Here is a 14,332-nt window from a genome sequence, read left to right on the forward strand (position 1 = left end):
TTTTTTTTACATCTCCAAACAGAGATGGCTCCACCTGTGATCTTTGGTGCCCTCCTAAGTTCATGGTTGGGATGGTTTAGCCAACACAGATGCCTGACAACAAATGTCAAATGTTTGAGTTACAGAAGTTCATGGTTTTCAACAATTAAAACAATTGATCGTCAAAAACCATTGGATGAAAAACATGCCATGTACCGTATGTCATTTTTTCTGGTTTGACGATAAAAAAGGCTTTTCTTTTTTTAATCGTCAAAAACTAGAAACTACAAAGAGAGCGTATCACGTACCATATCGTATGAATGATTCACCTATATTTCATTTCAAGGATGTGCAAGGGGCAGCGGTGGCCGAACGGTTTGTGGAGCGGTCTTGAGCGGTCAGTTCGAATCCCCGGAATTCCCAAGTTAAAATTACCACAGCTGAAGTGCCCTTGAGCAAGGCATTGAACCCCTACCATGAAATGTTCTATGAGCAGGGTGTGGCTGTAAACAAGCATCTCGAGCTTAGTCCACTTCCCTGGGTAAACAAAGAACTTTGCAGTTTGATTATGCACTAGCTAGGCCACAGACTCCCTTATTAATATCTTTTCTAACAGTCAGTACAGAATTAAATTGATGAAAACAAATGGAAGGGTCCATTCATTTTGTACACTCGAGTTAGACTCAAAGGTCCATTTACTTCATAGCTAACATTTAAATGTTGAGAACTGTTGTGAACTAGTGAATTACCGTATTTGTTGAGACTTAAACAAACCAAATAATCAGACTTGGAGTTAGTTCCACTTATTATATTATTAATAGTAATACAAAACCACAAAAATTTCTGAGTAAGTTCTGTACACATTTTGTTTTAGCAACAGAAGAATCAAAATCTAAATAAGTAGCATATATTTATTATTTTTAATGTTTGCTTTAAATTTGCTTAAGATATCTGGTCAATAAATTGCAGCTCAGTCGGTTCATGTAGATCTCACAAAAATCCACAGCAAAACTGCTTTACTCCACTAATCAAAGTGATCGAATTCAGCCCATTTAAAAAAAGAAAATATTTGAAAGAGGAAAACCAATCCTTTTAAAAATTGTTCACAATCACCCTTGGATATATTTCATATAGGACATTGATTTGTTATATACAGGGGAAATATTATTTTGAGAAATCTTTGCTTGTCCAATGAGAAGCCATTGACAGTCTGCAGCGCTAGTGCACAGAATATTTATACTGTAAAAGCAGTAAAAAGCAACAGTCTTCACACACAATCACAGTCTCACAAACATCACTGCAGTTATACAAATACTGTACACAAGCAAAAGTCATACACACTACAGAAATAAAGTGGATAGATGTCTAAAAATTCAGATTACCAAAGGCATAAATTGACAGTTTACTGCAAGCCAAAGGGATGTCAAACCAAAGGGATCATCCCCATGTTCCCAGGGTCCTTTTAGGGTTATAGCTGGGAACACATGCATTTGGGACTCAAAGATGAGATCCACCCAAAAGCACTTCCAAGTGCTTAAAGCTTAATCTATTGTCCGTAATACATACAATGTTGCTTGACAAAAAGCAACTGGTCTACAGGATAAGTTGTGAGCTTGTAGATCAGTTCTTTGCAAGCCCCGGCCACAGGCTTAAACATGATCCTGAAGTAATATAAATATGGTGGCGCTTAGGGCCGATTCATACTCCTATTTTAGAGCCGAATAAAAGTCGGTTCGGCTCTGTAGAACCTACAATGTGACGTCATTTGAGGTTCGGGGGGGCGGGTACCTTCCTAAAGTCGGCTCTTCGGTGCTACTGAAAATTTCTGACGAGCCAAAATCATTTCGGCACTACAGCACCGCCCGAAACAGCGGTAAAATAAGAGTATGAATCGGCCCTTAGAAAGGGGTCAAAGAGCACAAGCCCATTACCTGTTTTCATCAGTTTTTGCTATGCAATGAATACTGCTGTCATTCAGCTACAACCTGTAGCACATAATCAGTTCAAGACCTGTACAACAATGTAAGGAAAGACTGTGAATCCATCTGTTATATAAGGCAGCTGGTCAGGGAGCAGATTTTGCCATTAGGATCCCAAAATAAAAGGATGGCAATCAAAAGGTAGGGCTACTGTAAGGAGTGTAGAAACAGAGGACATTGTATTGCATTGTAGGCTTTCTCTAGGGAACTAGCAAGTGAGTGTTGCATTTCAACACTCAGTTCTCCACTTAATTTCAGGTCAATCCAAGATACCGCTAACAAATTCCACCATCCATCAATAACAGTAATTTCAACTGGGAATGTTTAAGACTTCACTTAAGACAATGAGAGGGGGAGATGCAAGAAAACGCAACTTTAAACAAAGAAAATATGGAGAGGAAGTGTACTACTGTGTACAATGCATCATGTTTACCGTGGGGCCCACCACATAAGAACAGTCTCTGCTGTGTTATGGCCTATTCATACTCGTTTTAGGTGCTATGATGACCACCGGAAACTACAGCATGACGTCATGCCGTGGTGATAACTGATAAGCGACTCACGGCTCACCCCAACATCTGTTTTTACAAACCACCGAAAAGGTGAGTAGCTTATCTGGAGTATGGCCTTTAGCCTGCATGAACAGTTGTGAGGCCATTTGAAAAAATAACCTAAATCCCTGCTACAGGCACAAATAAACAGGGCCATCTAGTGGGCAGAACAAGAAACAGAAACGTCTCTCCCACTGGATTTAACTCCCTAGTAGCGACAATTAATGGAAACAATTACAGATTGTCAAGGTTGCCTTAAAGTAATGCGCTGAGAGAATTTCATACAATCTGAATACAGATGAAAGTTTGAAAACATTTTTTTTTCTTACATCACACCACCAATACACAAGATCACACCGTTGTCCTCGGCTGGTATTGAAAACACCACAAAGATGTTAGGAGTTTAAAATAAAATCATATCCCCTGACCAAACCCCATCAGTCCTTCAACCCCCATCAGTCAGAATCCAGAGGTTTCACATGTAGACCTCCACCTCCTTCTGGCCTCGACCCTTTAACCCTGGGCGTGGACAGTATCCATTCTGTCCCTTTGTGCTGAGAGTTGGTGGCTGGTGCATGATGGGAGTTGTAGGAAGAGCAGAAAGGCAGAGAGAGGCATGGCCGTGAGGACTAGGCAGCAGCATCACATGATCTCACAACATGAGTTCTGCTTCCGTGCCTGTGTGTGTGGGGGGGGGGGGGTGAAGGTGTAGGGACATGGGTCAAGCACAAACAATGAAGAGATAGGGAGAGGCAACATAGAGAAATTGGACTTGACCCATATACACACACTATGCCTTGACAAAACAAAAGTGTTGATGCCTCTCGTGACATTCTTTTTCAAGTGACAGGGTTGAGTGTATAACATAACATTAAAACCACCGGGGCCCGCTGGTTTTATCTTGACCGTCTGTTCCCGACTGCAGGTATGTTAAATACTTGCCCGGAACATTTGCGTTGGGTCCTGTGGGATCCCACTCCCGATGCAGGGTTCTAGCACAAAGCCTATCATCTCTGACAGCAGGTCAGTAATCTACAGTCTATTGAATAGATGTAAGATTGAAGTTGTAACTTATGCCAATGTTCTATTTCAGCTGATACAACCTTTCCTAATTATTAATTATGTTCAAACTTGGCATCAATTGAACATACTGATGCAACCTATGCTGTATTTTACACAAAAACATATGAAAGAATGTGTCTGGCGAGAGCCTGAGCCATTTTCTATAATCATGTGATAACATGCAATTGGGTGTCTATAAATGATACTAACTGTAGTCTTTTTTGAATAGTTGTGGATTTGGAAATGCCATATCGTCGTCTCCTCAATTGTTCAGTAGCCTTTCAGAAGTAGCCTTTTTGTGTCGAAACTCATATCATTAGTGCTTTCCCACAGCAGAACCTAAAACCAATCACTTAACGGGTGCAGTACTTGTTCAGACTAGTCATTGGTCCGACAAATGACAACCCACCTCATCTCCTAAACTAACCATAGCCGCAAGCACGGGGGCGGACGCATGTCGGACTAGTGCCCTGTCTGAATTACATGCGTCATTAAGCCCTCCCACGGGCATGCTTTGGCTGTGTTGAGCCCTGTTAGGAAACCAACACAAGTTCAACAGCTCAACAGTGCAAATGGAAATGCAACTGCAATAGTTACTAGACATTCTTAGAAGCATCCTACGGTGCAGTGGAAAAGCTCCGTTTGTCAGCTGACGTCAGTACTTACAGTCTTATAAAAGGCTTTGGATTGGTTTCCCAGATGTTCTGATTTTGCCACAAGATCATCCAGTTTCTCCCCTCGTTCCAGTAGACTTTCCATGGTGTTATGCTATCAAAAAATACATAATCAAGTCTTTAAATGAGCTAGATGGCATGCAGTTAGCTCACGCCTCACGGTTATGAAATGTCATAAGTTGATGACTCACAAGAATGATCTTAGTCTCATCCAGCTCAGCCTGCACTTTTGTCATGGCATCTGCCTCCCTGGGGTTCTGTTAGCAAAATCATTCAATAAAGTAAACTTGTTACTATAAGTATTTGATGTGGATCAGAGACACAAAATATTTGTGAAATTGAGCAAAATGAGTCCTTTAGTCTAAACAGCAGAATCTACTTTGCAAACATACATGTTGATGTACTAGTTTAATAACTCTTCATAGACTTTATCCACACGTCAGCTACACCACCCCCACCCCTCGACCAATAGCTAAACTGCTTATAAACATACATACCTGGTATTTAGCTAGATGAATATCCAAAGCCTTGTAGTTGATGGTCTCCGGATTCCCAGAAGGCCAATCTATGCTCTCCACCTGCCTGGAGAATTCATCTAATACCTGAAGAAGTGGGCATCAATCAACACTCTTGAAGCCATCTATATAGATTGGATTATTGTAAATAATATGTAGCAGCTCTGTGAGCCTTTCACATTTATTAGCAATGCTAGTGAAAGCATTAGCATGGTGGTTGCCCCGTTTCAGTATAAGGCAAACTTGGTGTGTGTTTATAGTACCATTTCAGGCCTCATTCTATGGCATTTAATGAGCTTTTAAGTTAGTTTGGCACTTCTCTACATGCTGAAATCACAATTTGGATTTTATTTCAATTCATTGTGCAGTGCTACAATGTAACATTTTTGAATATTTATTCACAGCTACCCACCTTTTCTAGCAATGTGAAGCAGACTCTCTGTGGGTACTCACTATCTGCTATTACCACAGCACCTAGACTGTCGTTTCTCACGTACACGTGACACAGATACTCTGAAGGAAGGAGAAGCAATTAGAAGTGTAACAGTAAATTGATCGATTTATAATCATAAGTTAGGCTTAAAGTTTAAAAAACGATTAAAAGATCTACAAGCTCACCAAACGCATCACGATTGTGAGCTTTTAAATGGCTGATTTTCACATGACACCGTTGTGTGCAAAGTAATAGAAACAGTAATAAGAGCTTAAAGTGGTTAATCGAGTCATTGAAACCGTGCATCTCGGTTATAAAAATGAATCTAAAAAGGAATCGATAGACTAATCACTACAACAATGATCAAGTAAGGATAACATTCATCGTACGTATTTAAGTTCTATGCTCCCCCATACCTTGTTCTTTGACAGAAGCACGACTTCCCTGTGAAGACCGCTCAACAATCAAGGCACTGGTGAAGGTCATGAACTCCTGGACACTACATTAATCCAACCAAGAAATGGATATGATGGGTGTTATTACACAACATAACTTAAGTTAAATGCAACCACATTAAGGTTATAACACCTTAAAAATAATCATGGTTATTCTTGTATTACTGTATTGTTAAATTCAATGTTGCAGTTAAGGTTAGGTCAGGACAGCAGTCAGTGTCCATGCTTTCTAAAATAACACTGCAAATTGAAATGGAATGAACCCTAGTAGAATCCATATTCTAGGGTTCCTAGAACACCGTAAGATTGTATATCAGCTTTTTTCTGCAAAGATATTTGGTGTAGATCGAAAACAGCAGGGAACTCCTGTCAATAGGTGTTAAGTCAGTGTTGGGACCACCAGGGGACCCTTTGTGACAGTGTACAAAGGGAACCAAATGAATCATTTACAGGTCCATTTGGTTCTGTCATGGGTGTACAACTCTTAGAACAAAAAAAACATTGTATGGATGCACCTGGGACGTATCCTCAGTGATGTATCCCAAGTCATCAGGGTTTCGGGTCTCGCAACATCATAGGTGATTGATCAAGTCCCGACTTACGTCCCATTAGCTACGCACGATCAGTCCCATTAGGGAAAGACCAGGGCCACACCGTCCAGGCGTCCACCACTCCCGAACTACTCTGCCGGGACTGGGAGGTCTGGCGCATGGAAGGACTAGGCTCTGTGGTTTGACTCCTGTTCATTCAGGAGTGGTGGATTCTTGAGCGTTGAGCCACAATGGTTCTTAGTTCTTACAATTACTTTGGATCCAATTGTACACTCTCCCAGTTAAATGGCCACCACGAGAGTGACGAGTGATCAGTCAAACATGTGTTCTCTCGGCAGTAAATAAATAATCTTATATAGTAATAATAGTCTGTATGCGATCTGACCATTATTATTGTGATTACACTGTCATGCTCGTTTGAGGACAGGTAGAGAGCAGAGCATCCGAGATGTGTTTGGGAATGTTGCTGAAGGTTGTTATTTTGTCAGCTGACACAAAACGTATGTTTTCTCATGCCAATAAAGCCCTTTGAATTGAATTGACACCCAAATCAAAGAAACCATACATACAGTGTGAGTGTGTATTTCATTATTTGATATCTCCACAGTGTGGCTGGAAAATGTAGCCTAGCAGCCTACTACTATAGCCTACTGGTAGGCAGAAAATGGCAACCAGAATAACTCGTTCTGAGCGAAACTCCTCCCTACGCTCTGGCCCAGTGCTAAGTATTATGTGGTATAACATTTTACGTAAACGACTAATTCTAGAGTCCAAAAGGGCTGTGGTGGTCAGTCACACCCACCTGGAGCGCTGGAAGAAGCTGAACGAGGAGAGGTCATAGGCTGATTTCAGGAGATTCGCCTTGGTTGCTCCTTTGTGAAGGATACTGAGACTATAGAGCTTCATGCTTGCACTGGATCAGCTAATGTCAGTCACAGATGCGATCAACAGGCCTGGAGATCTGATTAAAACATGACACACAAGTAAAATCACATGAGAACATTATCTCTAAAGGGAGCCATCATTAACCGTAATGCTGCTGCCTGCTACGCTAACTGCGAAGTTGGATGGTAATAGTTAGACCTTATGCTAGCGTTAGTGGCTGAAGTTATAATATACACTTTTATTTTCTTAGAAATTACGATGGTGGTCGCAGAAGTTAATAAAACATACCGGTAAACACTGTTAGGTAGGCTAGCTATGCTAGCAGAGTTAATGAGAACTTAGCTAATTCGTCAAACCCAAGTGAAGGGAAGCAGAGCTAGCAAATGGCTAACGCCGTGCTTCGGGTCTCAGCGCGGCCCTCACCTGGCACAGCAGTGACAATGAACAGAAGTGTTCTTATTCCACTATGGCAAAAGTAGTGTGTATATCCACCGAATGTCAACAGGCTGTCGAAGCTAACACTAGCTAACTGGGATGCTACGTTAACACTAAACAACGCACGACCAATCACCACGTCACGATCCTCCATGTGTCCATTGGAACAATGTCTCCGGCAGGAACACACACTGAGCGCCGAAGGTTCCTGGCGGAATGAAACCACCTGTTGCGATCACGATTTCTTGCGATCCTATCCTGTGATTGCGAATTTGCGATTCCTAAACTTTGTAATGCACATGTATAAACACAAAAAACAAACAAGCACAAAACATCTTGACACTCTGCATATATATATGAACATTAGCCAACCGAGAAAGCCTTATCATATTTAATTAGCATAATAGGCCCTGATATAGGCTTAATGAATGAATGAAGGCTTTCCCCTATTATTATTATTATTACTTGCGCAAGCAGAGCGCGCAAGTAGGCCTACTAGTTTCGCCCATGACGATATTCGATGAGCAAATGATGTAATGACTACTTGTGCCTGATACGGCAGTGGTGCCAGATTACATACATACATATACATAGGAGCATTACCTCCGAACACTAAAACATAATTATCGTCATTACGTCACCATCGAAAACCAATTACACTCTGGCATTGGGTCGTTTAATCCACATCTTTATTACGTCATCATTGAGAGCTAGTTATACCAGTTATACCCTGACGTCATATGCTGGGACGGTGCATACGCATCAAAAGTGGTGCAAAGTAACCACAGTATACCGCTAATCAACTTACATATAGGCCTACATATACATAGAGGCATTTCCTTTAACTATTTCCGTAGACAACGCCCTGGTAACGTCTGTCCCAACAGCCAGGAATCTTGGTGTTGTCCTGGACAGTCAGCTCTCGTTCAAAACTCACATCACAGCTGTCACTCGATCTTGTAGGTTCACACTCTATAACATACGACGAATTAGACCGTTCCTCACCCAGGAATCAGCCCAGCTCCTAATCCAGACAACAGTCTTGTCAAAACTCGACTATTGTAACTCCCTCCTTACTGGCCTACCAGCATGTGCACTTAAGCCTCTCCAGCTGATCCAAAATGCCGCAGCTCGCTTGGTCTTCAACCAGCCAAAATTCTCACATGTCTCCCCCCTGCTCCGCTCCCTCCACTGGCTCCCGGTCGCTGCCCGCACAGAATACAAAACTCTGATGCTGGCATTCAAAGCAACCAAAGGTATGGCTCCCCCATATCTTGCAAGTATGATCGGACCCTGCAAACCCTCCCGCGCACTCAGATCAGCCAACGCAGGGAAGCTGGAAGTACCCTCACTTCTGGCTCCAAAACTGTGGAATGCACTTCCCATTGCAGTCAGAACTGCAGCATCACTCCCAATCTTCCGCCGTAGTCTGAAAACCCACCTTTTCAGACTCCATCATGGCCCATAGCACTTACCCCACCCCCTTTAGATAGCATTTCTGTAGACTTAGATAGCATTTGATACAGACTTATAGCATGTTATGTAGACAGCACTATAATTGCATTGTATGTAGTCATAGCACGTCATAGTACATATGTATAGCATAGTAGTATAGATGTATAGTTTATATGTATAGTTTCATTATATAGATATTCCACTGTTACTTTCTTAGCTTACGCATGTTTCATGATAAATGTTTTTATGTGATGTATTCCCATGCTTTTTTGTTCTTGCTTAATGTAAGTCGCTCTGGATTAAGAGCGTCTGCTAAATGCCTAAATCGTAGCAACCTGCACTGTGCAGCACTGCCACTGTGAAATGTGACTGCGGCTGCCAATGCCTCTGTAGCGCAACACTGCTGGAGGAATAAAGTCCTGGAGTGGAGTACTGTAATGGACTGGAGTGGAGTGCTTGCAGTGCTTTTCGCTGTAGTCCGATCCGATCCAGATCACGTTTTTTGGCTGATATCGACCAGATATCCGATCCGCGGCATCCCTTTATATACCAATACCAAACCATTACATACAAAAGATAATCAGATGCGGTAAGGTATTAAGTGACTTGAAAATGTTCAAGTCAAGAGGGCTCAAGTCAAGTCAAGTCTCAAGTCCTTGGCGTTCAAGTCAAGTCAAGTCTTTGGCATTCAAGTCCCAAGCAAGTCCAAGTCTATTTTTGATTTGATCAAGCAAGACTAAAGTCATCAAAATCGGGACTCGAGTCGAAGTCGAGTCTCGAGTCCAAGTCCCCACCTCTGGTGGACACTTCTATAGGTCTGACTAAGTCATTTCTGTGCAGGACTTGCCAAGTCGCCAGAGCAATGGTAAAGTGTCTATCATTTTGAAATGCTATGGAGAGAAATCTGGATCGGGATCTGGAGATTTACGCACATAGTGTGACATGCTGACAGACAATGAAATAAATTATTCCTCCATTAAAAAATATGATTGGCACCTCATAAGTGTAAATATAAAATCAAATATAATATAGCCTACAATTGAAACCTGCTACTGCAGTGATTTTATCCTGTGTTCAATGCGTTTCTGCGTTTGTGTGTGGACATAGATATCTGTCGTATGGCCAGGGATGTTTTCTGGCAAAAATATCCGTTTTGCAAAAGATCCAGAGTAGTGTGGCCTGGGCCTTAAAGTCACGGAGGGTCATAAAAAATAAAGAATGATCAAATTGCTTTTGTCTTCTCTTCTACTGTGAAGCCAAGCTGGGTCATGGGTCTCCCACGCTCTCTCTCTCCTATGATCCTGTGATAATGCTGGCCGTTGGCCGGAGGCTCCAGGGAGTAGACAGGTCCACAAGTACTTTTTACTAGGCTTTTTATTTACCTTGAAAGTGCAGTGCGAGTCAGTGACAAAGTACAACAAATAAATAATGCTGGCCAAAACAACATTCCAATAAAACAAAACAAACACGTGAAAAACTATATACAATCAAGAGACAAGCAGGAACTGGTACAGGCTTTTTTTCCTGGCTGGCAGTTCTCCCCTGTTGTCTCTTACCTGCCTCCAGGGCAAACCATCCTCTAATTAAGTAAGTGGTCATTGGTTAACTCGCCACACGGCTAACTATATGAGTAATTCTTCCACATATACATTAAAGGAATACAAGATATACAAACACTCAACTATTTCACAGGTCCAATTAATTTAGAGAACCTAACATAAACAAGACCAAACATAATACAGACAGGAACAAACACCCCTCCTCCTCTACAGTACTTGGCACCCTCCAATCTAGAGAGGAGTGCCAGCACTGCAGAGGGGAGACAGGTGACAGACATACCAATGCAACTTCAGTGTCAATAAATACAAATACACATTTAAAACTATTTCAACAATTACAAAACATGTAATGTGTACAATATATATAAAACCGTTACTTCCATTCCAGCTGTTTGTCAATTGATCAAGTTGACTTAACTGTGTGGTCTATTTGCAAGGTCCTTGATATTGTCTAAGGGCACGGGCTGCCTCGTGACAGATCCCATCTCTCACACGTTACAATTCTGGAAATTCCTGGAATAGTGGAATACAACAGGAAAAAAGGTTTCAGCACCACGGAGAGCGCTCTCCGCACTGACAAGGTGCAGCGGTATAAAGCGGACAGATAGACTGATGATCCACAAACAGCATTTTTGCAAGTTGGAACACTGAGGACTCCTTAGCAATCTCTTCTTTAAAACAGACCTTGATTGACAGGAGTTGAGTGGGAAAGTCATTTGCTAGGTCCCTGTTGTATAGTGGTCAGATAGATGCATTTTCATATAGTTCATCGTCGCCTGCATGCTGGAGGGTCATGGGGTGCAGAGCCTCAAACATGAGAGGTCTCGTGCATACTAATGAATCTTCACACAGCTCGTCAAAATGAGGTTTCTTTCTTCTTACTCTTGTATTTTCTAAGGTATTCTGAGCTCCCCATTTGTCTGCAAGCGTCTGTGCTGTTGTCTTTGCCTCATCAAAAGCATTCCTGTTCTCAGACAAGACCTTTATCATATTCTCCAGCAAGTTCGAGGCCTTCTGCATGCATGTCTTTGGTTTGGAGTAATTTAGAGACAGCATTTACACTCTAATATTTTTGTCTGGAGAACCACTAGAATTTTGATGCGTATGCACCGTCCCAGCAAATGACGTAATGACTACTTGTGCCTGATACGGCAGTGGTGCCAGATTACATACATGTATACATAGGAGCATAAATATCGTCATTACGTCACCACCATCGAAAACCATTGGTTTTATCAGGCACAACTAGTCATTACGTCATTTGCTGGGACGGTGCATACGCATTGAAAAAGCTGGGACGGTGCATACGCATCGAAAATGCTGGGACGGTGCATGCATACGGCGCAAAGTAATCACAGTATACCTCTAATCAACTTACAAATTACATATACATATACATAGTATATGTATAACTAGCTCTCAGTGATTCCGTAATAAAGATGAGGATTAAAGGACCCAATGCCAGAGTGTAATTGGTTTTCGATGGTGACGTAATGACGATATGTTTTAGTGTTGGGAGGATTAAAGGTAATGCCCCTACTGTATGTACTGTATACATGTATGTATATGTGACCTGGGCCGATTAAAGTCACATAGAACATGAATTGAATTACTTCATGAGAAACACAATATATATATATATATTCGAGGTGCACTGTTAAGAGTGCAGGGTGCATAATTGTCAAACCCAATAAAGCTGGTTTGTGACTACGCCACCTTTTTTAATGAGGATGGTCCTCTGTATAACACTCTTAATTTCAATACAAAAGACACTCAGGTTCAAGTTTTTATACCAGGCAACAGAGCAATTAAACATATGAAAACCCAGGAAAAAGACTGAGGCGGAGGCCATCTATCTTACAATATTTATTACAAAAATAGGTTCAAATAGAATATACTAATACATGGAGGGCTGTAATTGCCTAATGAAACAAACTACAAAAGAAACACTATTCCAATATATTATACTATGCTAAAAACAATCCTAAAACTATGCCATCAACTCTTAAAAACTGTCCAGTGCAAAATGTGCAAATTTACGCAGTGTGCAAGTCAGTCTAACAAGGTAGCCAGGCATGGGCAGAGGAAGCAACCCCAATCCAGTCCTAAATCATCGAAATCCATCCACTTCCTCCTTCATGGATCTGCAAGTACACAAACAGAGCCGCCAGTATCTCTGTTGTACAGAAGCCCACAGCAGCTAGTGCACAGTATATCTACAGAACGCTGCTTAAACAGTACTCACACACACGGCCGGGGTTATCCCGACCGCTGCGATAGTTTGACACGCAGCGTTCTGTTGTGCACCGGTCTGGTTTCCCTGTCTCTCTGGTGCGTCTCGGTCCGGCACGATCACCACTGCTGCTGCTCCACTCCTTCTCAATTCACCTCCTGCATAATCAAACTTGCACTCACTGTTCACTCTGCACAACACAAGCCTCTCGTTCTGTGTGTGTATCTGTCCTCTTTGCAGTCTCTCTGAAATGAATCCTCTGGCCCCATTTATAGCTAGTGGAGCTCCACCCCATTCGTTGACAGGGCTGGTACTGAGCAGGTAATCAGTGGCTTAAAGGGGACATTCAAGAACACAACCATTGTAACACACAACATCACATTAAGACAGTAATACAAAAGGACACAAGGGAAACATTACGGATTAACAGGTAAATAATATACATATCACATATACATGTAATCTGGCACCACTGCCGTATCAGGCACAAGTAGTCATTACGTAATTTGCTGGGACGGTGCAGAGTTGCATACGCATCGAATATGCTGGGACGGTGCATACGCATTAAAAGTGGCGCAAAGTAACCACAGTATACCGCTAATCAACTTACAAATTACATATACATAGAAGCATTTCCTTTTTTCTTTTAATATATTTTTATCCCACAATTTTGTAACCCATTTTTCACCCCTGTGTCAATCATCTAATGTGATCCTGGGCTCTACACACCCTTACACCTGACAGGGGGGAGTTTCCCTGGTTGGACGTAGCGCGTGGAAGGAACTCCAACCAGTTCCTTTCCCCTCCATCATGCGCCCCGGCTGGCCAGGGGGAGGCAGTTTAGAGACCAGGATTACTGCATGTTTTCTGTGAGGGTACCTACCCTAGGGGACACGGAGAGAACATGCAAACTCCACACAGAAAGGCCTTATCGCCAACCCTGCCTTCGGGTATGGGCACTGATGACGCGGAGGAGGAAACACGCCGCCAGCACCCGCGCCCCAAGCGGGAATCGAACCCAGGACCTTCTAGCTGTGAGGCGACAGCACTACCAACTGTGCCACCGTGCCCCCCAATGGAGGCATTTCCTATAGAGACACCTATTACTCTGATCATGATTTAGTATTAATATCACTATAGTCCAAGATTAAATAAATTTAAAACAATTGACAATTAACAATAAATAATTAAATAATTATACTGTATACGTGGAAATTTTTATTTCAGTTTATATACCTTTTCTTTTCATCGGATATCGATGATTTATTTTTCTTTGAGAAACTAAAAAGGGATCCAGAATAGTTCTAAATCGATAAAACTGTATTTCTTTTATAGATAGAAACTTGTACCATACTTAATAATACAACTTTTTTACATGCATAAAGTAGGTAGGTAGCAAATAGTTAAACCTAATAATTCAACATTTCAAACGTTCCTTCACAGAGAAACTGAGATTTGACCGTTTGTAGCGGTCGAAAATACTTGCACGCTCTGCTTGCGCACTATAGTATACTGTAAATCCCTGGAACATGTGACGCGTTTAAACCTAAACACCATGTGTGTAAT

At 41.8% G+C, this 14,332-nt stretch overlaps 1 protein-coding gene across 1 annotated transcript; it reads right to left on the reverse strand.

The window, feature by feature from the left end:
• Window positions 1-880: 880 nt before the first annotated feature.
• ykt6 (YKT6 v-SNARE homolog) lies at window positions 881-7,674 on the reverse strand. Its single transcript, XM_083784336.1, has 8 exons — window positions 7,508-7,674; window positions 7,002-7,160; window positions 5,610-5,692; window positions 5,173-5,273; window positions 4,743-4,847; window positions 4,437-4,502; window positions 4,238-4,339; window positions 881-3,187 (listed from the first exon to the last, which is right to left on the reverse strand). Exons 2-8 carry the CDS (start codon window positions 7,103-7,105, stop codon window positions 3,152-3,154), a joined length of 597 nt encoding a protein of 198 aa, XP_083640462.1. The 5' UTR covers window positions 7,106-7,160; window positions 7,508-7,674; the 3' UTR covers window positions 881-3,151.
• Window positions 7,675-14,332: the final 6,658 nt, after the last annotated feature.

This window comes from Protomyctophum parallelum, assembly GCF_964188405.1.
Source record: "Protomyctophum parallelum genome assembly, chromosome: 15".
NCBI classification, from domain to species: domain Eukaryota; kingdom Metazoa; phylum Chordata; class Actinopteri; order Myctophiformes; family Myctophidae; genus Protomyctophum; species Protomyctophum parallelum.

Bases quoted from the DNA above. Each gene is read 5' to 3' on its own strand.
- ykt6 (XM_083784336.1), bottom strand. From the start codon at position 7,105: ATGAAGCTCTATAGTCTCAGTATCCTTCACAAAGGAGCAACCAAGGCG. The intron at 4,848-5,172 runs GTGGGTAGCTGT...CCACTTCTTCAG, and splicing joins GCTTCACATTGCTAGAAAAG to GTATTAGATGAATTCTCCAG. The intron at 4,503-4,742 runs GTATGTATGTTT...TTTTGCTAACAG, and splicing joins TTCATCTAGCTAAATACCAG to AACCCCAGGGAGGCAGATGC.